The following is a 25,717-nucleotide window of genomic DNA, read 5'->3' as shown; positions in this document are numbered from 1 at the left end:
GGGACTGTGCACGCCGGTCCACATTTTGCTAGCTCTTCATCATCATATCACCGTTCTGATTTTGACACGTCACCTAATTACATCAACAGTTTATTTTTGGTTTTGAGTACTTTTTGTTTTCTTGTGTTGTAATCCAAGAATACAACAATTTTTCTTGTTTCTATCCAATTAAGTTTGGAAAATTCTTCTAATTTATTTATTCAAATAGAGAGAAAACAAAACAGATGTATTAGAGACACAAAGCAATTGGATATATGATGAAATTAGAGTATTTTAACAAAGTTTAATTTGAGTTTAAATAAAAAGAAGAGAAAACGAGTCTAATCATTACCATGGTAATCATTTTGATTCTTTTTTTTTTGAGATAAAGAGTTTGGAATAAAAGAGAACAAAAATTGAACTACATGCCAAAAAGAAAACTTCATAAAAATTCACTGATAACTGAAGAGTCTATAAATAGATCACTAGTTAAAAAAGTGTATTTATTATTTATACCCATCATAATGAACTCTGAGAATCGTTTCTTCTTTCACTGTTAACCTAATAATTAAAAGAAAAAAAAATCAGAACCCCCCATACAGCATTTGCCTATTTGGTTCAGAATAATAAAATGGTATTTATTTTCCTCATATAATGATTTTTTTTCTTGGTTAGTTTTAAAGAAGAACCGAAGAAGTAGTTGTGTTGTGTTGTAGAGAGATTCGCAAAGCAAATGTAAAAAAAAAAAAAAAAGAGAAATCAGTACTGACTGAAACGTAAAACAATCAAAACGGACACTTTTTCTCCACTTTAGGGCATTACGTTTCCTCTGTCACTTTGACCGTTGACTACCCCTCTCCTTCTATTTTTCTTTTACTTTAATCGTAAGACTATATAGTTCCTCTGATTTATCAAATAAACACCACAATCGATATTATATAGTTTCATGGGATTATAAAATTCAAAACATACGAATGTATAAAAAAATAACGAGGCGTGTGTACGTATTGCGAGGCTCGAGCTCACAGCTAGATTCCTCTAGCCTAACCTTGTTTTCCTCAAAAGTTTTTTTTTCTTTAAAAGAACAATTTTTTCCTAAGAAGCCATGCTTTTGCCCACTACATAAATGACATTATTTCACTAAAAACACATATTTTTTTCTAAAAGAATATACTCTATCTGTCTCACATAAATAAATTGATATTTTTAGAAAATATTTCTTGTCTCTAAAAAATTAATTTTCTAGATTAAAAAATTAAAATAAATTTTTTATTTTATATTTTATTTTAAGTTAGATTATGTTTTTTCTTTCTACCATAAAATAATAATAAATTAGTTTAAAAATAAAAATTTAACTTTTTCTTAATATGTATCAATCTATATGAAACGAGAGAGTATGAGATTATTCATCGATCATAATTTTTGTTTTTTCCCTTTTCTCTCAGTTTGGTCTAAAATATTCTTAACCATCACAAAAAGGACTAAAGCAAACCTTATCCTCAAATCAATCCTTACTATAAGGACAGCCCCATCGGGGTTGCTCACGTTGATGCTTTTATTAAACAAATAATTAAAAAAAGAGAGAAGAGTAAAGAATAAGAAATGTTGCTTGGTTGAGCACCGTAAAAAACGTTGCTTGTTTGAAAATAGACATATGTCATTTACTTATTGATATACATATTAAAAATAAATAAATAAAAAAACAGGAATAGCGATACAATATGGCGATTGCGAATGCGATTCGACGGTTACTGTTCTTCAACGCTTTCTAGGAGACGGTTTGTCTCAATTTTTCCGGTGATGTGGGTAACTACTACTCCACTTTTCCGACGGTTATCTCCACGTTGGTACCCCTTTTACAACGTGATGCACTATGGGCGGTTACTGGAGGAGATCCTCTATATAATCGCGATCTCAGTCTACTATTTGTTACATCCCTTTAACAAAAATTCTCTTTTGTTCTTCTATTTCCTTTCCAATTTTATACAATCCATATGAAAATGGCTGATAACTTAAGAAGAGCGGTACAAGACATCAATCTTGGTGCCGATGAAGAACCAATAGCCCTCCCACCGGCTGTTCTGGAAAGGGCTCAAGCAGAGAATCGATTCGTGCTTATTGGGCGACCCGTAATACCTTGACGCCAGAATCTACACTCAATTGTTGCATCAATGCCCCAAATTTGGGGAAAAGCGGGACTGGTTCATGGAAGGATCATCCCAGGAAATCAATTTCAATTCACTTTCCCTACGGAAGAATCTCTGGAGACAGTGTTACGAAGAGGTCCTTGGGCTTTTAACGACAGAATGCTCGTTCTTCAGAGGTGGACTCCTCTGAACCTTCCACTCATCAACTTTATCCCTTTCTGGATACAAATTCGCGGCATACCATTTCAATACCTCAATCATGAAGTGGTCAGTTACATTGGTCGAGCACTAGGCAATCTTCTTGAAGTGGATTTTGATGCAGAAGCGGCTGTAAGCGCCGAGTTTGTCTGTGTCCAAGTCCATTGGGATATCACGCATCCGTTAAGGTTCCAGAGGAACTTTCAATTTCAACCAGGAACAAACACTTTGTTGCGCCTCCGGTATGAACGCCTTAGTGGTTTCTGTGAAGTATGTGGCATGCTCACACATGAATGAGGAGCATGTTTGATCCAAAATGGTGGCCCTGGTGATGTACCGGACTCTGATGAAGGACATGATGATGGAAATCCTGGAGTTGGTCACCAAAACCATGGTGTGATCATCAGAGAAATCAATGAAGAAGAAGCTCTGGTCCCTGCAGAACCTGAAGAACAAGATTTGTAACAGTCCCACCACAAGGTATAAGTGGTGGAATTGCAATCTTATGGAAAAATTCAGTATCTGTTTCAGTTATTTCTTCTTCATCCAACCTTGTAGATATGCAAGTTAATATTAATGAAGCTTCCTTTTGTTGCTCATTGGTGTATGGTTATCCGGATCCGAGTATGAGAAATGATCTATGGGAACTCTTGGAAAGTATCTCGAGTAACAGATTTGGCCCGTGGATGTTATTAGGAGACTTTAATGAGATAAAGAGTAATGCAAAGAAGAAGGGTGGACCTAGATGACCTGAACGATCCTTTGATGACTTCAGACGCATGATCACCAATTGCAATATTCATGATCCCAAATCAGTCGGGAACCGTTTCTCCTGGAGAGGAAAAAGATACACACATGATGTTTGGTGTTGTCTAGACCGTGCGATGGCTAATAATGAATGGTTAGCACAGTATCCATCTGCACAAGTTGAGTTCTTACCATTTGAGGGTTCTGATCACCGACCGATAGTAGTCAGTGTTTGTAAGGTCATTGAGCAGAGAAGAAATGTCTTTCAGTATGACAGTCGAATGTTTGATAAATAAGGATTCAGAGGTATGGTCACATATGCTTGGAATAATGTTGATAATTCTACTCCTTTCGACACAAGAATCCAAATTAGTAGAAAGAAAATGGCAGACTGGAAAAAAAGAAACAACTTAAATGCAACAGTGAGGATTGAGTTTTTAAAGAAGGAATTGGATAATGCTCTCACACATGGTACACACACAACAGAGCAAATACAGAGGATAAAAAGGGAGTTACATCAAGCCTATAAAGAGGAAGAGAAGTATTGGCAAGTTAAAAGCCGTAACACATGGGTTAAACTAGGAGATCGAAACACCCGATTCTTTTATGCAACAGCAAAACAGAGACTTGCCAGAAACCGATTATTGGCTATAGAAGATGATGACGATATGATTCACAGAGGAGGTGAGGCTGTTGGCAAAGTGGCTGAAGACTACTTCAAAGATTTATTCAAAACTTCAAGAACACCAAATCGGGACTATAAAGATGTCTTTGCTAGGTTCCAAGCGCTAATGACAAGGGAGATAAATGAGGATCTGCAACGAATGGTCTCAGAGGAAGAAATCACAAATGCTATCTTTGATATAGGACTTGATCGAGCTCCTGGACCAGACGGAATCACAGCGGTTTTTTACCAACAATTCTGGCCAGACATCAAAGACAGTGTTATTGCTGAAGTCACACGTTTTTTCAATGATGGCATCATGAGAGGTACCATGAATCATACAAATCTTTGTCTGATCTCTAAAATTGATACACCAGGAAAAATGAAAGACTTTAGACCCATTGCTATATGCAATGTGAGTTATAAAATCATTTCTAAAGTCTTGGTGAACCGATTGAAGAAACACTTGGGAGCAATAATCTCAGAAAATCAAGCAGCCTTCATACCAGGGAGAAACATCATGGATAATGTGATCATAGCTCATGAAATGATCCATTCCCTCAAGAAAAGGAAACGATAGGCGAACTCATATATGACAGTCAAGACCGATATCACTAAAGCCTATGATAGAATGGAATGGAGCTTTATCAGAGACACATTGATGGCCATGGGATTTGATACAGTTTGGATAAACTGGATAATGCAGTGTATAGATTCAGTAAGCTTCTCAGTCTTGATTAATGGAACACCAAGAGGAATGATATTGCCAGAGAGAGGCATCAGACAAGGTGACCCATTATCACCTTATATATTCATCCTTTGTGCAGAAGTTCTTAGTCACCTGTTGAGGAAAGCTGATGAGGAAAACAGATTAAAATGAATGTAGATAAGCACCATAGGACCAACTTTGAACCATTTGCTATTTGCTGATGATGCCTTATTCTTCTGTCATGCGCATCCTAAATCCTGCAGATACTTCAGGATTTTGAAAGAGTTTTAGGCCAAGCAGTGAATCTTAATATGTCGGCAATCACATTCGGTTCACGAGTTAGGCAGGACGTGAAGACAAGATTAAGGCGGATCTTAAATATCCACAACGATGGAGGATGTGGTAAGTATTTGGGGCTACCAGAACATATAGGACGAAAAAAGTAAGAGATATTCAGTTTTGTGGTTGATAAAGTAAAAGAACGAACACAAGGATGGTCCTACAATATTTAACAACAGTTGGGAAAGAAATTATTCTAAAAACGGTGGCAATGGCTCTTCCGGTGTATAGCATGAACTGTTTCAAGCTACCAAAAGGAATATGTGATGAGATTACAAACGTATTGGTAAAATTTTGGTGGAGTAAAAGCAATGGTGAAAGATCGATGCACTGGATGTCCTGGAAAAGACTTAGTCGATTAAAGCATGAAGAGGGATTAAGATTCAGAGACATAGAGAACTTCAACTTAGCTCTTCTTGGTAAACAAATATGGAGAATACTACAATCACCAAACAGTCTACTTGCAAGAGTTTTAAAAGGGAGGTACTATCCAGATTCAAATATTTTCACAGCAGGCCCAGGCTACAAACCTTTATTTATTTGGAAATCCTTACAAGAAGGACGAGATCTACTCAAAAAAGTAATGAGATTCTTTATAGGAAACGGACAGAATACCAACATATGGGTTGACCCATGGTTACCAGTTGACCCTCCAAGACCACCGCGAAGACTAATTGATGTGAATACAGAACTAAAGATGGTTAGTGAATTAATGATGGAAGGCCAAATGGGATGGAACATGGATCTTCTACGAGCTTATATAGAGGATGACAACATCAGAATTATTGAGAAAATAGTCCTAAGCCCTACAAACATCGGAGATCTTTTAGGATGGCATTACAACGAATCAGGTTTATACAGTCAAATCAGGATACTGGCTCGCCACACACCTACAAGATCATCACAACATACAACCACCCTTGGGATTACAATCACAAAAAGCAGCCATTTGGAAAATTCACACTGCTCCGAAATTAAGACACTTCCTATGGAGGATGATATCTAGGATTTTGGCTACCGAAAAAGAATTAGCAGATAGAGGAATGATGGTCTCTACAAGATGCAAACGATGCAATCAGTATGAAGAATCAGTGGAGCATTTGTTTTTTGATTGCCATCATGCACAGGATGTTTGGAGACAAAATCAACAAATATACCAAGTCATCAGTAACCCATCCATGTCATTTGATCAGAAATTTCAGAGCATACTCGACTGCTACAACAATCAACATCTCACAACCTTTGAAAGGCAAACACCTATCTGGATATTATGGCAACTTTGGAAGCGTCGCAATCATATGGTATTCAGAAGAAAATATAATAGACGGCAAGAGGATTTGACAATTGCAGTAAATGAAGCAAAAGAGTGGATAGACATTTGCCAATCAGATAACACAGAAGGAAACACATTAATACAAAGATCGCAAATAACAATTGTTTCAAACTGGAGAAGGCCAAGAGAGGGATTTGTCAAATGCAACTATGACTGCAAATTTGCACAAAACGGAGAGGAAGTATGTACAGCCTGGATAACACGAGATCATCGAGGAACTTTCAAAACTGCAGGACATGGGAGAGGAATGCAACATAGTATTGGAGGCTGAACTTAAAGGATTAACAATGGCAATGCAGCATATGTGGATAAGTGGATACAGGAATGTTATCTTCGAAAGTGATAACCAGAAAGTAACAAAATTACTCCAAGGTAATATGAACAATTTTTCAGCACACAATTGGATAAGACTGGCGAAACACTGAAAGAACAAATTTGACAATGTCGAATGCATATGGACGAGTCGAAACAACAACGCTGCAGATACATTAGTGAAACAACATCTCCATGATACAATATCTTATGTATCATATTTTTATATTCCTCCTTGTATTGTAAACATCCTCCATGAGGATCACATTACTTCCTAGATGTTAAAAAAAATATATATATACAAATAAATAAAAAATGTGTAATATTTTTTTTTTTTAGTTTTGCTGAGAAACGTTAAAGATGGTCTTAACCAACCTTAATTAAATCTCTCACTTTCACTTACTTTTTTATTTCACTTTTCACTTTTCACTTTCACTTATATTGTTGTTGACCACTGTTTCTCAAACTCATTTTCACTTGTTAATTTTTGACTGTTGCACATTGGTGAGCCCTATTTTTTTTGTTACATACATATGTGTATAGTCTACTATATTAATTAACTATACACATTGTCAAAGTGGTGTAACAATTTTTTTAAATAGAAAAGAAAAGTTGATTAGAAAAATGATTCATATTGACGAGTTTTTCTCCTTGTCTATGTATTATTTTCAGAGTCTTGGAGAAAGATCTTTGACTAATTTCACCGGCATATTATTCCACATTCTTTCTTCTTTCAAATAATCAAAAATAAACAACTTAGATCTTTTTGTGTTTCTTTACATGAAATCAACGTTGATATGATTGTGATGTACATGTACGAGTCGCTGAATTATTACATTTTTTTCTCAATTGACAACGAAAAGTGTTTGTACTCTCTTTATTCTTGGTCAACAACGAATACATTCTTATTCTTTAAAACAAAATAAATATATACAAACGGTTACGTCAATACCAGTTGGACGTTTCACAAATGGGCTTATTGAAATGGTGCATCAATTGGATTATGGTGGTCGGTGTATGAGATAAGTCAAAAAAGCCACTCTACTACATTTCCTCGCCCACATCTTTTGACATTTTGTCCATTTCACATTGATAATACAATAAGATCAAATGCCGTGAATTAAATTTCGAAGATTAGAATCATTTGCAAAGGTTCAAACCCATGAGGTTTGACTATCATAGTAGAAAATAGAAATGGTGACCGTGGACGGAGCTAGGATAGAAGTATGTGGATCAATTGATCCTGATGAAATTTTAAATTTAATTGAATTTTTAGAAAAAAAATCTTGATAAAATAGTAAAATTGACCCCTATAAAAAAATTTAATAACACAATTGACCTCTTAAATTATATTTTGACTCTGATAAATTGAATTCCTAGCTCCGCCACTGATGGTGACAAAACATCTCTGTAGTGGATCCAAAAAGATTTTGCTAAGCCTATTGAAACTTGTTTGGCATACAAAAATAGATCCAATTTAATTTTGATTATCATGTTTGTGGAACCTTTGGTCGGAGACAAAAGCTCCATAGTTCCAAACTATATATATCCCATCAAGAAAGTTAGAAAACCTATTAGTAGCGACGATTTCTACATATTTTGGCTAAAGATAAATGTAGATCTTCTAGTAACTACATAAAACATATAGTCTTTTGTTGAATGCTTAGGATGGCAATGGCGATATTACTTCGAAAATTCAAAGGCAATGAGATTTTCTTTTGAAATGACCCGGATCCAAACTTGTTTCATAAAACCATTCGGTCCACGAGCCAGCTCAAAGCAACATTAATTAATGGTCAGATAGGAAAAAACAAATTCCTTTAAATACCATTAAAAAAGTTTTTTTTCAAAAATACCACATTTTAGTTTTTTTTCCCAAAAATACCACAAAAGTTATTTTTTCCAAAATTACCACAAACACAAAAAATTGATTTTAAGGATGTATAATTTTTTTGTAGGTTTGAGTTGACACATTTAGTTTTAAGATATAGTTTTTAGGGGTAGAGTTTAGTATTTAGAATTTGAGAATTAGTTTTAAGTATTAGAACTTTAGTTCAATTATGTGGTATTTTTGGAAAAAGGTACATTTTAGTGGTATTTTAGGAGAAAAAACTAAATTGTGGTATTTTTGAAATAAAAAACTATTTTAGTGGTATTTATGATAATTGCCCTAAAAAAAACTATCCGGATACTACAAGGAAAGTTAATATTAAACATCTACAACAATGATTGAATTTTATTGTATACACAAATTTTAAATATTCTTTATATGTTAAAATAATTTTTTGATATATTTTGTAGTATTAAACAAATTAGCCTTGACATTTTACATATAACCCATTCTCTATTATATAAATTATATGTTTATATCTCATTTTATCATATAACTAATTACATTTTAATATGTTAATAACGGAATATGTAATAAGACTAGCACCCATTTGTAAAGAAAATGATTATATAACTTTAAAAATTATGATAGTACAAATAATAACTTTAAATTATGATATTTATTAAAATAATAAGGGTTTATTATGTAAATTTTACAAATGGAATGTTATATTTGGAAATGTACTTCCGTTTTCCATTTTAATAACAGGGGATGATAGTAACAATACGTCTGCACTGAAACTATAGTCTTGCCGAGCTAAGATCACCAATTAAGATATATCAAGATGAAAAATGTATCATGTATGCGTGCATATCGGTGAATAAAATATTTTTCAGTTCTCATGTCTCTCACAAAATTCAAGCGGTTGGAGAAAACAGTGATCCACATTATGAACTTTGGGGTCAACTACTTGGTGAGAGAATACGTACGGAGAGAGTGATGCCGTGAGGGCAAACATGATAAAGATCGAAGAAATAGATGAGACGATCGCGGAAATCAGAGATCCTCAGATGTTGAATGTGATCTACCACTGCATAACTGGGCCTACGTCGTTCTTCTTCTCGTGGATTTCACTATCGAACACCACCTCAACCCTCAACATATTCATACAGAGAGAGATTTCGTAAACCCTACTTAGATCCTAAAATTGACAAGAAGATAACAGAAATTAAAGAATGAGAAAATTTGTTGCTTCTGTTATTATGAGATTCCGTTACAGAGTCTCTTTATATACACACTGGTTTTGGTTTAATTGCACACAAATTACTCGGTTATCTAAACCGGTACACTAATATCAAAGACAATTGAAGATGTGAATTGGTTAAGAAACAAAAAAAAAAATTCTCTGTTTTTACTTTTTATTATAACTGGTATATCTGGTAAAAAAAAAAATCTTTAGTGATAATGTCGATATGAAGCTATGTGAGTAAATGCATCATCTTGAACAAAACCGTTTCTTTCTTCTCCATGTCTGCCTCTCCCTCTCTGTATCTTCTTAAAGACAAGAAGACCCACAAGCATCCACATCTTGTAACTTAGATAATCAAGCCTAAAGATATTCAAGAACCAGAGCTCAGTTAAAATATAAGAAGACAATATTAATGTTCTTAGTTTCTTAATGGGAAGACCAAGTAATCATTTTTACCTCTTTATAGGTCTATTGGCACTCTCAAGCCATCGTGAGCGAGTTTTACTGGAATCCCTTCCCTAACAAACCAAAACATTGCAGCAAGTAAGATTACTTCTCTCTTTCTATGGTATGGATTCGTCAGATGGATAATGTAATTAAGGCTTTTTCATTAGTTTTATTACCTTTTAGACCATTCTTCAAGATACTCGTTGTCCTTGTGGTGATCAAACTCGTGAGTCATTCCGATTAGAAGAGCCCTTTTCGGACTCAGTCTTTTGATTGTGTCTAGTGTCTACAGAGAAAAAAAGTAAGCATACATACACCATAAAAGAAAAACCACACCTTAGCTTTCAATTATGCTAACCTGCGGGAAACATAAGTGCGTGTTGTGGGATCCTGTCTGCAATCACAGTTAAGGACAAAGAATGTGAAAACATTAGCTCACACTGAACTTAAAAATTCAAACTTTAGTGCATAATCAATGATCTGTGTTACCTTATATAATGTATCCAAGATAAGGAGATCCAATTGTCCACCACCAGATTTTGATATAACTGTGTTAAAACAAAGGCAAATGAAGTCTGAAACATCTTCTTCATGTATATCAAAATGCAGCCGCACCAAGCAAATTCGTTACACTTACCATGCTCGGTGTTTGGAGGAAAACGTGATACATCAGATATATATGCCACTCTTGATTTTTCACCAAAAAGGAAACCAAGACATACATAGTCTTCTCCATGCATCACCTGCGGCATTAATAAGATTGAGTCTCCACATAGATTAGCAGGGAGCCATGATTCACTAGTTATTCGTAGGCTTTGAGAAACTTACTGGAAGTGGCGTGAATGATAAGTCTGAAGCAACAAATGGCTTCTCACAATCTTCTTCAATTATTCTCCAATCTAGCTGTGCTACTCGCCTAACTTCTTGGCCTTCTTTAAGTTTCTTCTGAACCAAATACGGGAACTTCACAGCAAGGCTGTTTTCAAAAAAAGCACGAGATTGTCTACAGCTTCAGAGCCTAAAAGGTCAAACCGAAATTTCCAAAGACCATGACTATGTTTATTACCTGTCCATAGCGTATTGGCTTACAAAAATTGGAGTAGGCTCAATATCATTCGTAGGACTAAATGGTTGCACAGAACGTATATCATCCAGGCCAAGTACTGCATCAGCATGTTCATGAGTCAAGATTATCTGCAATTCATGCAAAAAATTTGAGAGCTTCAGATGCAGATAGTAAAACTCGGATAAGTGACCCAAAGATTTAAAATTTGCTTTCAAGTTAGCTTTCTACTTATCTCAGGCATGTTAAGACAGCATTCATAAAAGGAGATCTTAATAGGAAAGAATGCAGAGCAATAAAACGATTTCATGACGACTTACAGAATCAACTTGAGGAATCTTGTGAAGAGTAAACCAACGAAGGACTTGTTCCCTAAAAGTCTTGCCAACATCGATTTGAATGTATTTATGTTTGCCATCACTTTGACAATAATCAATGAGCATTGAAGTATTCCCCCTGCCAAAAACCACCCACCACAACATCTCTTATACAATGAAAAAAAAAAAAACAAGCTAGAACTAGTCTAACACTGTACAGGCAAACTCAGCTTAAAAGATGGATCTAATCAAAGCACTAAAGGCTTTATATGATTCAACTCAACACATGGATCAAAGTGGAACACCAAAACTAGACTAAGTGATCCCAAATCCTACGGAAATTGAAATTAATTCAAATTTAATCCTTCATAAAATTTCCACTGAATCATACACTTTAAGGAATTACCAAATCAGTGAGACATGAGAATGGTACCTGTAGTTAGGATTTCGCTCAGGAGGGATCGAAAGCGACTGGTAACAAACGTAGCAGGGACTATCAGATCGCTGGATCAAGCACATTGCGTTAGGTACCGCGCTCGAACATCCCGTTCCGAGGAATATAAGAGCCGATTTATCACGATCAGAGGAAACGGTGCCGTTCTCCATCGGAATCAAAGCGTCCATCATCGGCGACGTCAGTATCGTCTATGTATATATGGAATATTCCGGCGAAGGAGTCGATCGTAAAAACGGTAACAAAAGGGTGTCGACGACGCAAAGGGTACACAGACGAAGGAGAGAGAGAACAAAAAAAATTAATTTGATATATAAATAAATACATATATCAACGGTTTTTGTCTACTTAGTGTCCACCACGTGGCGTAATCTTAACGGTTTTCTCTCAAAGCCCACGTTTTTAATTTATTTTCGATTTTGGACTTGTAGTTTCTTTCCATAGCTTCGTCACCCCCCTTTCTGATTTCAAAAATTCGCATGGTTCCGTTGATTTTGCTCTTTAAGCATTTCTCAGTTCGAGTTAAAGAACGGAGAGAGCTTTGTGTTACCTTGAGAGACTTGAGTTGCTTAATTAGTGGAAGAAGCTTCTTGTTTTGATTGATGTTGAATTTAAGGGTTCATCGGATTCTTCGTAGACCCTTAATTCGATTTTCACCTTGCTCAATCTCTAACGATGATGCATCTTTCTCGACAACTTCGTCGAAAAATCCTGTCTTTAGTCATGTTCCGGAGATAGGAGGAGTTTCTCATCGAGAAGATGAACATTTAGGAGAGTTGAGGCAATTGGGTTTCGTAAAGTCATCAGCTTTGAATGCTACGAGCGTTGGTGAAGCTGAATTAGGAGAGATTCGAAACCCTAGGTTTGATGAGATAGATGAATTGGGAGAAGATGAAGAAGAAGAAGAAGAAGAAGAACTAGATGATGATGATAATGATGAAGATGGTGGAACAAGTGGCGAAGAGCGTGTCGCTGTTCTGAAATCGGTTAGGAAGATCCCTCAGTCACGAGAAGACGTTGGTAGATTCGATGTGGAAGAAGATGAATCTAGGCATCCTTTGGTGAGAGAGATAGGTAGGTTAATTGGTCTCAAGTCATCTTGGAACCCAAAGCATGAAGCTCAGATGAGGAATCTTCTGAGGAGTCTTAAACCATCACAAGTCTGCGCTGTTATACGCTCACAAGACGATGAACGTGTTGCTCTTAAGTTCTTCTACTGGGCGGATCGTCAATGGCGGTATAGGCATGATCACATGGTGTATTACTCCATGCTTGAGGTTCTTAGTAAGACTAAACTGTGTCAAGGTGCTAGGAGAGTTCTCGTTCTGATGAAGCGTAGAGGTATATATCGAAGCCCTACAGCGTTTTCGTTTGTAATGGTATCATATTGTAGGGCTGGTCAGCTGAGAGATGCGTTGAAGGTGTTGACTCTTATGCAGAGAGCTGGTGTTGAACCTGACTTGTTGATTTGCAATACGACTATTGATGTTTTCTTGAGAGCGAATAGGTTGGAGAAAGCTTTACGGTTTCTAGAACGTATGCAGGTTGTTGGTATAGTGCCGAATGTGGTGACTTATAATTGTATGATCAGAGGTTATTGTGACTTGCATCGAGTTGAGGAGGCAATTGAACTACTAGAGGATATGCCTAGTAAAGGATGTTTGCCGGACAAAGTTAGTTACTATACCATAATGGGCTATCTTTGTAAAGAAAAACGGATTGTGGAAGTGAGGAACTTGATGAAGAAGATGGCGAAAGAGCATGGTTTGGTGCCGGATCAAGTCACTTACAATACTCTAATTCATATGCTCACAAAACATGACCATGCAGATGAGGCTCTTTGGTTTCTAAACGATGCTGATGAAAAAGGTTTTCGGATTGACAAGGTGGGTTATAGTGCTATAGTTCATGCATTGTGCAAAGAGGGAAGAATGTCTGAGGCTAAAGATCTTATTAATGAAATGCTGTCGAAAGGACATTGTCCACCTGATGTAGTAACTTATACTACAGTTGTCAATGGCTTCTGTCGTTTGGGTGAGATCGACAAAGCTAAAAAGCTTCTTCAGGTTATGCACACACATGGACATAAACCAAATACTGTGTCATACACAGCTCTGTTAAATGGGATGTGCCGAACAGGGAAATCATTAGAAGCAAGAGAAATGATGAACATGAGCGAAGAGCACTGGTGGAGTCCGAATTCCATTACTTACAGCGTAATTATGCATGGGTTGCGAAGGGAAGGGAAACTGTCTGAGTCCTGTGATGTGGTAAAAGAGATGGTACTAAAAGGTTTTTTCCCTGGCCCAGTTGAGATCAACTTATTGCTCCAGAGCCTTTGTCGGGATGGGAGAACTCACGAGGCCAGAAAACTCATGGAGGAGTGTCTGAACAAGGGTTGTGCTATTAATGTCGTGAATTTCACTACAGTGATTCATGGTTTATGTCAGAACGATGAGCTAGATGCTGCTCTCTCAGTGCTTGATGACATGTACCTGATCAACAAACACGCAGATGTCTTTATATATACTACTTTAGTTGATGCGTTAGGAAAAAAAGGTAGAATATCAGAAGCAACGGAACTTATGAAGAAGATGCTTCATAAAGGTATAGATCCTACCCCTGTTACATATAGGACTGTCATCCATCGATACTGCCAAATGGGAAAAGTTGATGATCTTGTGGCTATATTGGAGAAGATGATATTGAGGCAGAAATGCAGGACGGTTTATAATCAAGTCATTGAGAAGCTTTGTGGTCTGGGAAAGCTCGAGGAGGCAGACAAACTTTTGGGAAAGGTTCTGAGGACAGCTTCAATAGCTGATGCTAAGACATGTTACGTACTTATGGAAGGCTATCTTAAGAAAGGTGTGCCTCTGTCAGCATATAAAGTGGCCTGTCGGATGTTTAACCGCAATCTGATACCTGATGTTAAGATATGTGAGAAGCTTAGCAAAAGACTGGTTCGAGACAGTAAAGTAGAGGAGGCAGATCAGCTGATGCTACGTTTGGTTGAGCGTGGTCATATATCACCCCAGTCCTCAAAACCGTCAATGGTCTAGTAAATACCTGTCTTGATTTACTTTAGTTTTTGTAACAACAAACTTCTTGATAGTATTTGAGGCTTCAAGCAGAGCGATTTTGATAATACAACTGTCCAGGTGCTGGAAATGATAACTACATGCTGTTGTATATTTTGCTTCTTAGTCACAACCTCCAGATCCAAAACGAAGGAACTAGGCTCTCACTCCGTTAGCAGTGATGGATTTCTTCTTTGATGCTCTTGGCATGAGGAAACTGGTTTGAGCAGAAACCAGTTATTCTATTTCACATTTTCCTGGTAGCGACACGTTATCCCCCAATACATCTACTCATTGTTTTCATTATTACTGTTAATGACTGGACAAAACTAAGTAATAACCTTCCGAAAGGAAGAACGTTAAATGATTTTTCCTTTCCGCAGGGACCATATTAAAGTGACACCATACAATCAAGTACTGATAAGTCTCTGTCCTCTTAAGTTTTACTTTAATTAAGGCCACAATTGTTTCTTTGCGTTTGCGTTTCCATGTTATCATGATTAGAATATTATAACATGGATAAGTAAACAGAAACACAGAGAATAAATTGTGACCTAAATCATGTGTCTCTAAGTTTTATTTTACATTATAGCAAAACTAGAGGTTCAGTATACCTCACTGTTTAATGATAATTTTGATTATTCTGGGAAGTGATTTCATTATAGACCATGATGTTTTGTTGGTTGCTGCTTGATAATTAGAATACGGTAGAAGGTGCTAATAGAGAAGAGTTGTTGATGCAAATGATACGTGCTCTAGTTTGCTTGCTGAATCATCTCCCATGTTCTGTTTACTTTGTTTGTCTTCCAATTTTGATACGTGCTCTAGTTTAGGTGTCTTGGTTTATTGGTTTAATGATAGTTCCTTTTAATATTTCCTTTTAAACATTAGGATTAGGGTTATGATTTAAGTTGTATGAAAACCTATATAAGGTTCTCTATTGATTAACAAGAGGGGAATCCCCAAGAATTAACCTTAATCTTTAAGAGAAGATTAGGGTTAAGAGGGAGCTAAGCTTTCTATTCTTCTTAATTCACAAGCAATAAAAGAGGTTCATAACAAATTTGCACCCAAAGATCATTCATTGCATCTGTAGCAGTCAAATTGTTGTGTAAATTCGGTTTTGCCCCTACCCCTCCTCTTGATACACTTTTGTGGGAACTGAGGAACTATCTTGGGAGAAATATCTTGGGATATGTGGAACCATAGCCTAACGAAGTTATGTGCATTGGAACCATTGACGAGGAAGGTCTTCCAGGTGAGGCATTGTTGGCCGCCTTAGAGAGCTTGTCTATATGCCGAGTGAATTCGACCATATTCTTTCTCTCCGCACATGATAAATAGTGGTTCGGAAAGCTAGTCGAACGAGGATTCACTGCAACTTGCTGAAGTAAGCCCCAATGTGGTGAAAATGTATTCCCTTTTGGCGCTATAAAAGTGTGTCAAATTTAGTATACGAATGATACTAATGTAGATTTCAAAAGAGGATGATACTTCTTATTTGTGTTACAAACTAAACATATTGTAAAATGGACCACCAAGATTTTTCATTCCTTTTAAAAAGGAGATTTGATCTCTAAAGTCATATCGTGGAAAAGATTTTGATATATCATGAGAATGAGAGATAATAACTATGAGGACAACATCTTTGCAACATAGCATCCTGAAAAGTTAATAAAACTGCAAGGAAGCATTACAGCTCAGACACATGCTTTGTAAGTTGTAACAGCTAAACATCCATGATTATTTTTAAGTTTTTATCTAATTACTTTGTTATTATTTTAGTTAATATGATCTAAAGCTCGAATCTTAAGGGAGCAAATCCCATAAGAAATGATTGCTTTTGTATATGGTTTTGTATATTATATAGTATATTTTCAGAAAGAAGATAAAGTTGTCCCCCTTGAAGACCACCTGATCTGCATTTTTTACCTGTAATGTTCCATACCATGGTTTTAAATCTGATACATGTTTTAATATCACTTGCTTGTTCCTTTTTTTTGGTTGTTTTTGTTCCTTCCCAAAATGGTTTCCAAAAGCAATTAAAAACTGCATGGTCTTATTCAAAAGGTGGTTCCGAGTTAGAGGAGTATTGTTTTACAACTTTTGTATATGACTGATTTTGTTGTTTAATAAAGAAATAATTACTATACTAGTACATAAATGGTGGTTTATTACTAGATTAGTACCTGTTTTCTTTCGTTTACTAGAGTAGTACTAATTTGTTGCCAAAAGACCTTAAACCATTTTTATAATCTTGTATTTATATGAGTGCCATTAAAAATTATTTTTGGATTAGAAAAACTAATATAGTTCAGTTTCCCAATCTCGTTTTATCTTCTCGACAATCTGGTTCTGCCGTTCTGTTCTCGTTGGATTGGGAGTGGTAGTGACTTGTTATTTGTTCCGGTTGCTTTCAAGGTTGATCTGAAAAGTTTTGTTCTTGGAATTTGTTGGCTTTGCGTCGGTGCTGCCCCAAAAATTCTCTCCCCTTCTCCAACGGCGATCAATCTCTGTCCGATCTCTTTCTTTCTTCTGCTCTACGAACCTTTAGAATCATGAATAGTATGAGGTTATCGTTCTTGGCACCGGTCTCAAAGGGTGTATCCTCAGCGGTTTCCTTTCCGTCGATGATGTCAAGGTCTTGATCCTCTTTCCTCTCGATTCGTATCTCGTTTTTAAAAAAAAATCCTCTTATCTGAATTCATGATTGATTTATTTGGATTATTGAATTGTTCCGGATTCAAATCTTCTATGTTATTTGATCTACGATGAATGGACTGAAAACAACATATGGTCGGACAAATATGACAGGGCAAGAGAGAACCATTACATCTTTGCCCTTCCTTGAGTGTTACAAGTTTCTATTTTTGCTTTCATGTTGTTGCTTTCTAAACCATCTAGCATGTATGGCTAGGTTGTGATTGGGAAAGCTAGAAGCAAGCAACTGCAACCCCATGAATACAACTTCATGCTTTTGAAATGTAGGTTCTTGTTTTAAAGTAGGTTCTTGTTTTAAAGTTTCATGTTTTGGTTGTAGATGAGCTCAGAACCAACTTCAACACTGGCAGAACAAAGAGCTGCGAATGGAGAATTTCTCAGCTTCAAAACATTTCTAGGATGCTTGGCAATAAGGAGAATTGCATCACATAAACTTTGTATCAAACATTTCTAGGATGCTTGGCAACCGTTTGTATCAAACATTTCACAGGATGTTTGGGGTCTTTAGCCATAAACCATGAACGTACCTGCTATTATCCATTTGCTAAAGACCGATTGTACTAACTGTAGCTTTGTATCAAGATCTTTCTAAGCCTGAGATTGAAGCTTTTCTTGTCTACATTCTCCAGTGAATTATATAGTCTTACAGTATACCTCTATCTTTATGTTTGGATAAATACAAATTAAAACAACCTTCGTTGGGATATTGTCTTGTTTTGAAATTTATGAAATTATCATTTTGCTCTTCATCGACTCTTTTAGTGGCTTCATACCACCATTAGCTTTATTGTGCATATATCCAATTGGCTTGATCACATTTATAAACTGACAACTCAATTGCCTCAAACTTTATTATAACATGTACATACCAACCAGGCAAATGAAAACAACATGGTTTGTTTTTAGATCATGAAAATAACTAGATAAGTATGAGCTAACTCTCTTAGCCCATCCTTAAGCCGTGATCTCCATCAGCACTTTACGGACACATACATATTCAACAAAGTAAAAATTTAGGTATCTCTTTGTTTAGGACAATTTTGTCTTTTCACCATTTAGGTAATCTCATTTAACCTAAAAATTGTTTTTGTAATGTTGACTTAAAATTTCTTAAATCTACTACCAATTACTAACTTTATCACCATACAAAACGCTAAGTCTACGAATTTTAAGCTATTTTAGTAAGCGTTAACTCTACCATAACATAATTCAAAAACTCTATTCCAACAATAACTCTGCTGTCACTAATTATTAGTCTGCCATATAACTCAATTCTACCTTCTTACTCTACCACCACTACAATTAAGTGTATCCCATATCTCTATTTCGCCCATAATTCTAAGAATCTTTTTCTTAGTTACTCTACCACCACTAAAGTTAACGGCGGATACTTAATCTACCACATAACTCTATGGGTTTTACTAACTCTACCATAACTATTTATATCTCTCCCACGTAACTCTACCAGTGTTTTAACTCTCTCATATAACTATATCTCTACCGCCACTCTACTTCAATCTATCACATTACTCAAAGAAAATTTATAAATCTATTCACTAACTCTACCAATCTCATCTAACTTTATCGTCACTACGGTGGTAGACTTATGAATTGGCGATACATTTTCCCTCCAAAAAGAACTTCCTTTTAACACTTTCTTTCTTATGTGAATTTTAATAACAATGGCATGTTTAGTAATTTCTTTTTTCCTAACACATGATTCCAAGGGTGATTTTGCCATTAAAAATCAAACCTCCCTACCCTCCAAACTAGTAATAAACCACAATTAATGTCCTATTCTAGTAAACCTCCCTTTAATAAATATAATATTTCAAAAAATAAAAAATTTACCTAAATGCGTCAACTTAAAAAAAAAAATATAAAAGTATGTGTTATGTGTATATTCAACAATAATACGAGTTTCTTACAAATTACTTGCATCGTTTTTTTGACTATAGTAGAAATGGAATAGAAAAAAATTAAAGTCAAACAGAAAATAGCTAAGAACTGAGATTTGACGTGCACATTTTTGTATATTTACTTTATTGATTTTCAATAGATTTGTGATCCCAAACAAAATCAATTGTTCCATCGGCTTCCACAATAATAGTGCCCGTTTCAATTGCTGAGCCAAAATGGAAATATCTTTTTCTAACACCAATTAATTAGTCAAGAATAGCAAAGACTCCCTAAGTGTATTGATTCATTGACGTAGATTGAGTTTAACCCATGCTTAGTAGTTCATCTTAGGGGATTATTATAAACTTGTGAACATTAATGGAATTGATAACCTAAGTTATATGCCGAAAATGCCAAAATAGAATTGCTTACAATAAAACCACTTTTATAATGTGATGATAAATTAATGATCTGTCCATTCGGGGACATCAAAATAAATAAATAAAAAATGGTTAGCGATCTTTTCTTTCTAATTAATTTGGGAATAATGATAAGCATGTGTTGGAAAGTAAGAAGGGTATGGCCTTTTTGGTGGGGAAGAATGTTTATTGACATCAAATTATAGCATGCATTGTCCCCCTCCAAAGGGTATGTGTCATTCCTTCACCCACTTCTTTTTTAATATCGAAATGAAATTAAAATGTTTTATAAATAATCATTTCCCTAACATAATAGGAATATCTATCGGGAGTGACTCTAATTATAAATCAGTTAAATGGTTTACGTTTTACATATCTTATATCTTATCGATGACCTGACAACAATTGAAAAACGTGATCTTTAGTAATCCCACTTATCAATCAAGCTTAAGCTTTTTAACAAGATGATTTACAAAAAGAGAACAAGTTTTAACAATAGTTTTACTACAAGAAATTTTAAGCAATCATATCGGTCATTAATTAGACATGTTAAACTGTCTAATACTAATCGTACATGGTGTTTCTTCGTCGAACTTGATTTGAAACACAAACTTTATTGTTTTTTTTTGTATTTTGACATCATCATACATCATGTTTTTGTTTTACATGTAAATAAAAAGATCATGTTTTAGTTCTTCTTGAACATATATCGGCATCATCTATATATGATGTTGTTTGAAAAACAATATACTATTTTTGTTTAATTGGTGTTAGAAAAAGATCTTTGATAATATCTCCTTGATCCATTAACATTTTATCTTGTAAGTATATAATTATAGTTTAGGAATACAACTAGCAAACGCGAGACATGTTGGAATGTTATCACAATGCAAAACGATATCGGATTCATAAAATATCAATATATCATAGTTAGATATTTTATGAGGTACGGTCTAAAATTTGATAAGTTTATTGTAAAATATTTGAAAATGTATATATACTTTTTAATCTAAATAGATTAGATTTGTTTTTGGTTTTACCCACCACTAGGACCACTATCACCCAAAGATAACTGAAAACTTAGATAATGAATATAATTTTTTTGAAAATTATTATATAAAAAAGCTAGAAAATAATGATACAACAAAAGGCCGGAAACCATTAAATCATGTCTTCTGAGAGACTAGGGACTCCAAGTGGGTAACATGCTATTTGGTGACAACAACAACAACAAAAAAAAAGATAGCAAAAAAAAAGTCAAAATCTTTATTACATATATAGATTTACAGTATTTGCCTCTATTTAGAAAGACATAAACATAAAGAAAGAACACATACTTGTAGAAGTGCAAAAAGAAACAGCATATACATACATAGATTTGTGAACTTTTAAGAAATTAATCATCTCATGTTTGGTAAGACCTGAGATTATTCAATACCAATATATATAAAGAAGATGATAATTCAATGAAACCTTTTCATGAAATATAACCAAAGCAAAGCCTTTTCATGAAGTATGTGCGCGTGTGCAGTATGTTAAGTTGTTAACCTTTTCACTTAATCAAAGTATTTATCTTCTTTTCCCCCTACATTAGCTTGAAAATTAATAGTTCCTTTTGATATTACTATTAGTAGGTACGAGTTTCATTGCTGATTCACATATTGTCTTTAAATATGCTGGTTCGGTTCAGCTTCTTTCGGTTCGGTTTCGGTTCGGTTAGTTAAATAGGTAACCATAACTAACATAAATTATATTAAAATTAACCAAATTAACCTAATATAACCAAAACTAACCGAATATAACCAAAATTAACCAAAAATACAATAACAAAAATACAAAAAATGAAAAATATTGATTCAATTTTACAAAATAGTATTTAACTTTGTAAATTCAAAATAATAACATTTAAATATATTGATTATTTAAAATATTTTATTGTTTCGAATCTAGAAATAATTTATATTTTAAGTTTATTTTATAGTTTTGCATAATATTAAGTATATAATATTTGGTATCTTCTAGGTTTTTGGATATTTCGGTTAACCATTTAATTGTCGATTCGGTTCGGTTCAGTTTAAGTTAGTTTGGATATAGATTTTTACTAACCATTCGGGTATTTGAAGAACTTCGGTTTGGTTCGGTTTGGTTTTTTTCGATTCGGTTTGGTTTTTTTCGATTCGGTTTTGGTCGGTTATTTGGTTATCAGTTATTTTGCCCAGCCCTAATGCCAATTAATCTTTCTTTCAAAATATGCTGATTCACATATTGTCTTTAAATGCTCCAAATTCTCAAATACTATTAGTTAGTATTCTAGATTAAGCACTCTTTTTCATAGTATAACCAGCAAAATTCATAGTCGTATATATTGTGAAAAAACATTGTAAATAAAATAAAATAAATAAACTACTCTCTCTATTTCACAAAAGTGTCATTTTGACACAATTCACATAAATTAAGTAATTGTAAAACTATACATATTTATTTTTATTTATTAAATGATCAATGATTTAGATTCAATGTAAATTAGTTTTGGGTTTAGGAGTAAATTAGAAAATTTAATGTAAAAAATATATTGAAATTGTAAAGTAACACTCTTTGTGAAATAGAAAGAATATTAATAACGTACAACTTATAGGTTTAATTGATAACATCACGTGTTTAGCGGATAAAAAAATGGTTAATGATACATAAATAATGTAAAAAGATACCGAAATGGTGAATAGGAAAACCAATGTTTTTAAAACTGGACCGGAAGATGAACCGGAAGTTTTTCGGGTCACTGGGTCAACCGGTCGGACTGGTTGAACCACATGTCAATTAGTTTATCCGTTCGTTTACATTTTATAAATATAACATCTACTTTTCTATAAATATATGAACAAAACATACATAATGGAGTACTAAACAACTAAAATTAAACTTTTAAATGATTAAATAGAATAACTAAGTGATTTTCTATAAATAACAATATTGAAATTTATTTGGTTTGAGTTTGAAATGTGATAAAAATAAAATATTTTAATTTGATACTGACTCGTTGGTCCGACCCGCTGGTTCAACCACTAGTTCACAGGTTTTTAGCAGATTTTTCCAGTTTTTTACGGGTTTTTAGTTGTCCGGTTTTTAGAGGTGACCCGGACCGGAATGTCTATCGGATTTCGGTTGGACCGATCCGGTCCGGATTTAAAAACATCGAGGAAAAAAAAAAAAAAAAACAACAACACCATCGTTATGTATTGCTTTTTAGTATTGTTTTCTGATTCTTGACAATAAAAAATGGTAATGAAGCACAATTATAATAGACAATTACATGTTTGGATAAAATCATTAAATGCATTGTATGTGTAATGTGTCGTACACAATACTAATCCACAAGGTACAACTAAATTAAAAAATTTAATTGAAGGAGAAAAAAAAGTTGAAAACGAATAAGATCCATAACCATGATGAAAATAATTAAAATAAGTCTTTTGTTTGCCTACTATATATACACATGTTATGTTCGTTAGTGTCCATTATTACACAACACACTCTCTTCACTTCCTTTTTTCCTTAGACTTCCCCGGTGACCGGAGAAAGAAAAATAAAAAAACTTCACCGGCGAAATGGACGAATCGTGGCGTATGAAGATGGGTTTAGGCGCTGATCCATTTTTCTCCATCGCTCGTAAATCTATGGACGCTAGGATCGACGCAGAAGACTTCGCCGATGTTTTCGGTGGTCCGCCGCGAAGCGCCCTCACCCGAAAATTCTCCGGCGACTTCTCTCGTTCTGATTGTTTCTATGACGAGATTTTCCGTCCACCGGGAAATTTCTCCGGCGGCGGCTCTCTGGCTTCTTCTAAATCTCATGGCAGGAACTTACCGGCGTTCAGGATTCCGTCCGGCGGAGAAGGATTCTACGACGGAGTATTCGGCGGCCGCGGTGGGTCGGCGAAGGAGGGATTAAAGAAACAGAACTCGATGGCCAAATCGAGGTCGAATTCATCATCTGTACTCTCTTCAGAAGAGCTCAGTCCTCATTATCCACTACCGGCGGCAGCTTCCGGCGACGACTCCGGATTTTCTTCTTTCACTTCTAGACTCAGGTGAGTGGACTTTTTACTATTCTATCCTCCACATCATTGCTTGTTTATTCACAGTTCTTAAGGACAGTTCCGTAATTTCAAACCATGCTCTGTTTTCTTTTTTGTCCTTAGACCGTTAAACGTCCCTTCAAGAAGTCATAAACGAGACTCAAAGAAACAGAGTTTTCCGGCGTTTCCAACATCCAAAGATTCATTCTCCGGCCAAAACAACACGCCGGAAAAAGCAGATTTTTACTACAGGAAACCACATTTCAGCGGATCCAGGAGAGCATCTCCGGAGACAATTAGCTTAGATCCTAATTCCTTCAGAAGAACGGATGATTACGGACCGAGCTCCCCTGCATCTTCCCCTGTTTCTTCATTCATCTGCGAAGAAGAACACAACAACACTGATGCGAAACAGAGAAGGAACAGAGACGAAGAGGTAGTCGTAGTAGAAGACGAAGAAGAAGAAGACGAAGAAGAAGAGATGAGCTCTTACGTTATTGAGATAAACTCAGACCGATTCGATCTTTACAAAGAAGAAGGAGGAGGAGGAGGAGGAGGAGGAAACTCGGATTCAAACGACATGGATGAAGCAATAGCTTGGGCGAAAGAAAGATCACAAAGACCAGAAACAAAGCAAACAGAAGAAGACGTTATCGATTCGAGAAGAAGCGAAGAAGAACCCAAATCAGAAGAAGAGGTTAGTGTTGTTGTTGTTATTGACATTTTCCGGGGAAAAAATAACTGAACTTTTTCTCAAGAAACTGATGAGATAAAAATGAAATGAATAATGCAGATGGAGATGGAGATGAAAGATGAAGAGATAAGAATCTGGTTAACCGGAAAAGAGACAAACATTAGACTTCTCCTCTCAACGTTACATCATGTAAGTGTGTGTATAAAAACAGAAATTTGAATTGGTTTTAATGTTGTCTCGGACCGGTTACTTAACCGGGATTTGTTTATTTGTTATTCAGGTTCTTTGGTCAAATAGTAATTGGTACGCGATTCCTTTAGCAAACCTCCGAGATGGATCACAAGTGAAGAAAGCTTATCAAAAGGCTCGGCTTTGTTTGCATCCAGACAAGTTACAACAAAGAGGTGGAGCTTCACCGATTCAGAAATCTGTCGCGAGTAGAGTTTTCGCAATTCTTCAGGTACTACTAAAAACCGAATCAAAAATCGACTTTGTTTTGTGGTTCTGGTCACTAACTCTTAGCTGACATTTGAAAATTTGTAGCAAGCATGGGCCGTGTACGTAACAAACGAAGGGCTCTCGAGCTAAACCGGAATCCGCAAACATTTTTATCCTCTCAGTTTGTATTAAACTGTCAGAATCGGTTTATAATGTAAGAAGAATAAGAGCAAAAAAAAAAAAGAAGCACAGTTTGGTTTCTTGATTGTAAAAGTCATATATATTCCACTGTCAATGTTCTTTTATACAGAAAACAACAAATTAATGCGTGAATTAAAATATAAAACCTTGATAAGAAAGAAAAAAACGAGAAAGCGAAATAAAATAGAGCAAGTCTCACATGCTGATATGAATGGAATAACGTGTGTCACTGTATTGATAGAAGTAGAGAAGTATTTATACAGCAGAGATCCTAAATCTACGAGATACGTACTAATCGTAAATATATAGATTACAACAATATGTCCTTATCCTTATCTCTATACCTCCCTTCAAGTTGGCGGTGAAAGATATTGAATCCCCAACTTGGAAAGAAGATAAGC

The 25,717-nt window shown here is 35.2% G+C and overlaps 3 protein-coding genes, 1 long non-coding RNA gene and 1 pseudogene across 4 annotated transcripts; 4 read left to right on the top strand and 1 right to left on the bottom strand.

Moving 5' to 3' along the window:
• The first annotated feature begins 1,979 nt into the window (after positions 1 to 1,979).
• Positions 1,980 to 2,789, top strand: LOC147946877 (uncharacterized; annotated as a pseudogene).
• A 6,706-nt stretch (positions 2,790 to 9,495) lies between these two features.
• LOC104777057 (putative hydrolase C777.06c) lies at positions 9,496 to 12,236 on the bottom strand. Its single transcript, XM_010501256.3, has 10 exons — positions 11,769 to 12,236; positions 11,339 to 11,474; positions 11,022 to 11,149; positions 10,784 to 10,931; positions 10,593 to 10,698; positions 10,445 to 10,503; positions 10,314 to 10,349; positions 10,132 to 10,241; positions 9,965 to 10,026; positions 9,496 to 9,868 (listed from the first exon to the last, which is right to left on the bottom strand). Exons 1-9 carry the CDS (start codon positions 11,960 to 11,962, stop codon positions 9,969 to 9,971), a joined length of 975 nt encoding a protein of 324 aa, XP_010499558.1. The 5' UTR covers positions 11,963 to 12,236; the 3' UTR covers positions 9,496 to 9,868; positions 9,965 to 9,968.
• A 155-nt stretch (positions 12,237 to 12,391) lies between these two features.
• Positions 12,392 to 15,258, top strand: LOC104777056 (uncharacterized). The gene is made up of 2 exons (XM_087503638.1): positions 12,392 to 14,762; positions 14,951 to 15,258. The coding sequence occupies exons 1-2, from the start codon at positions 12,392 to 12,394 to the stop codon at positions 15,043 to 15,045; spliced, it is 2,466 nt and encodes an 821-aa protein (XP_087359764.1). The 3' UTR covers positions 15,046 to 15,258.
• A 1,646-nt stretch (positions 15,259 to 16,904) lies between these two features.
• On the top strand, positions 16,905 to 18,294 carry LOC104777055 (uncharacterized). Its single transcript, XR_766199.3, has 2 exons — positions 16,905 to 17,510; positions 17,910 to 18,294. It is a non-coding gene; the product is annotated as an uncharacterized LOC104777055 (long non-coding RNA).
• A 4,813-nt stretch (positions 18,295 to 23,107) lies between these two features.
• LOC104777054 (uncharacterized) lies at positions 23,108 to 25,436 on the top strand. The gene is made up of 5 exons (XM_010501253.3): positions 23,108 to 23,995; positions 24,107 to 24,680; positions 24,777 to 24,866; positions 24,958 to 25,137; positions 25,221 to 25,436. The coding sequence occupies exons 1-5, from the start codon at positions 23,514 to 23,516 to the stop codon at positions 25,263 to 25,265; spliced, it is 1,371 nt and encodes a 456-aa protein (XP_010499555.2). The 5' UTR covers positions 23,108 to 23,513; the 3' UTR covers positions 25,266 to 25,436.
• The last annotated feature ends 281 nt before the right edge of the window (positions 25,437 to 25,717 follow it).

The sequence above is a fragment of the Camelina sativa genome, chromosome 3 (genome assembly GCF_030686135.1).
Source record: "Camelina sativa cultivar CO46 ecotype springtype chromosome 3, ASM3068613v1".
NCBI classification, from domain to species: domain Eukaryota; kingdom Viridiplantae; phylum Streptophyta; class Magnoliopsida; order Brassicales; family Brassicaceae; genus Camelina; species Camelina sativa.
This window is presented reverse-complemented; position numbering and strand designations above follow the sequence as displayed.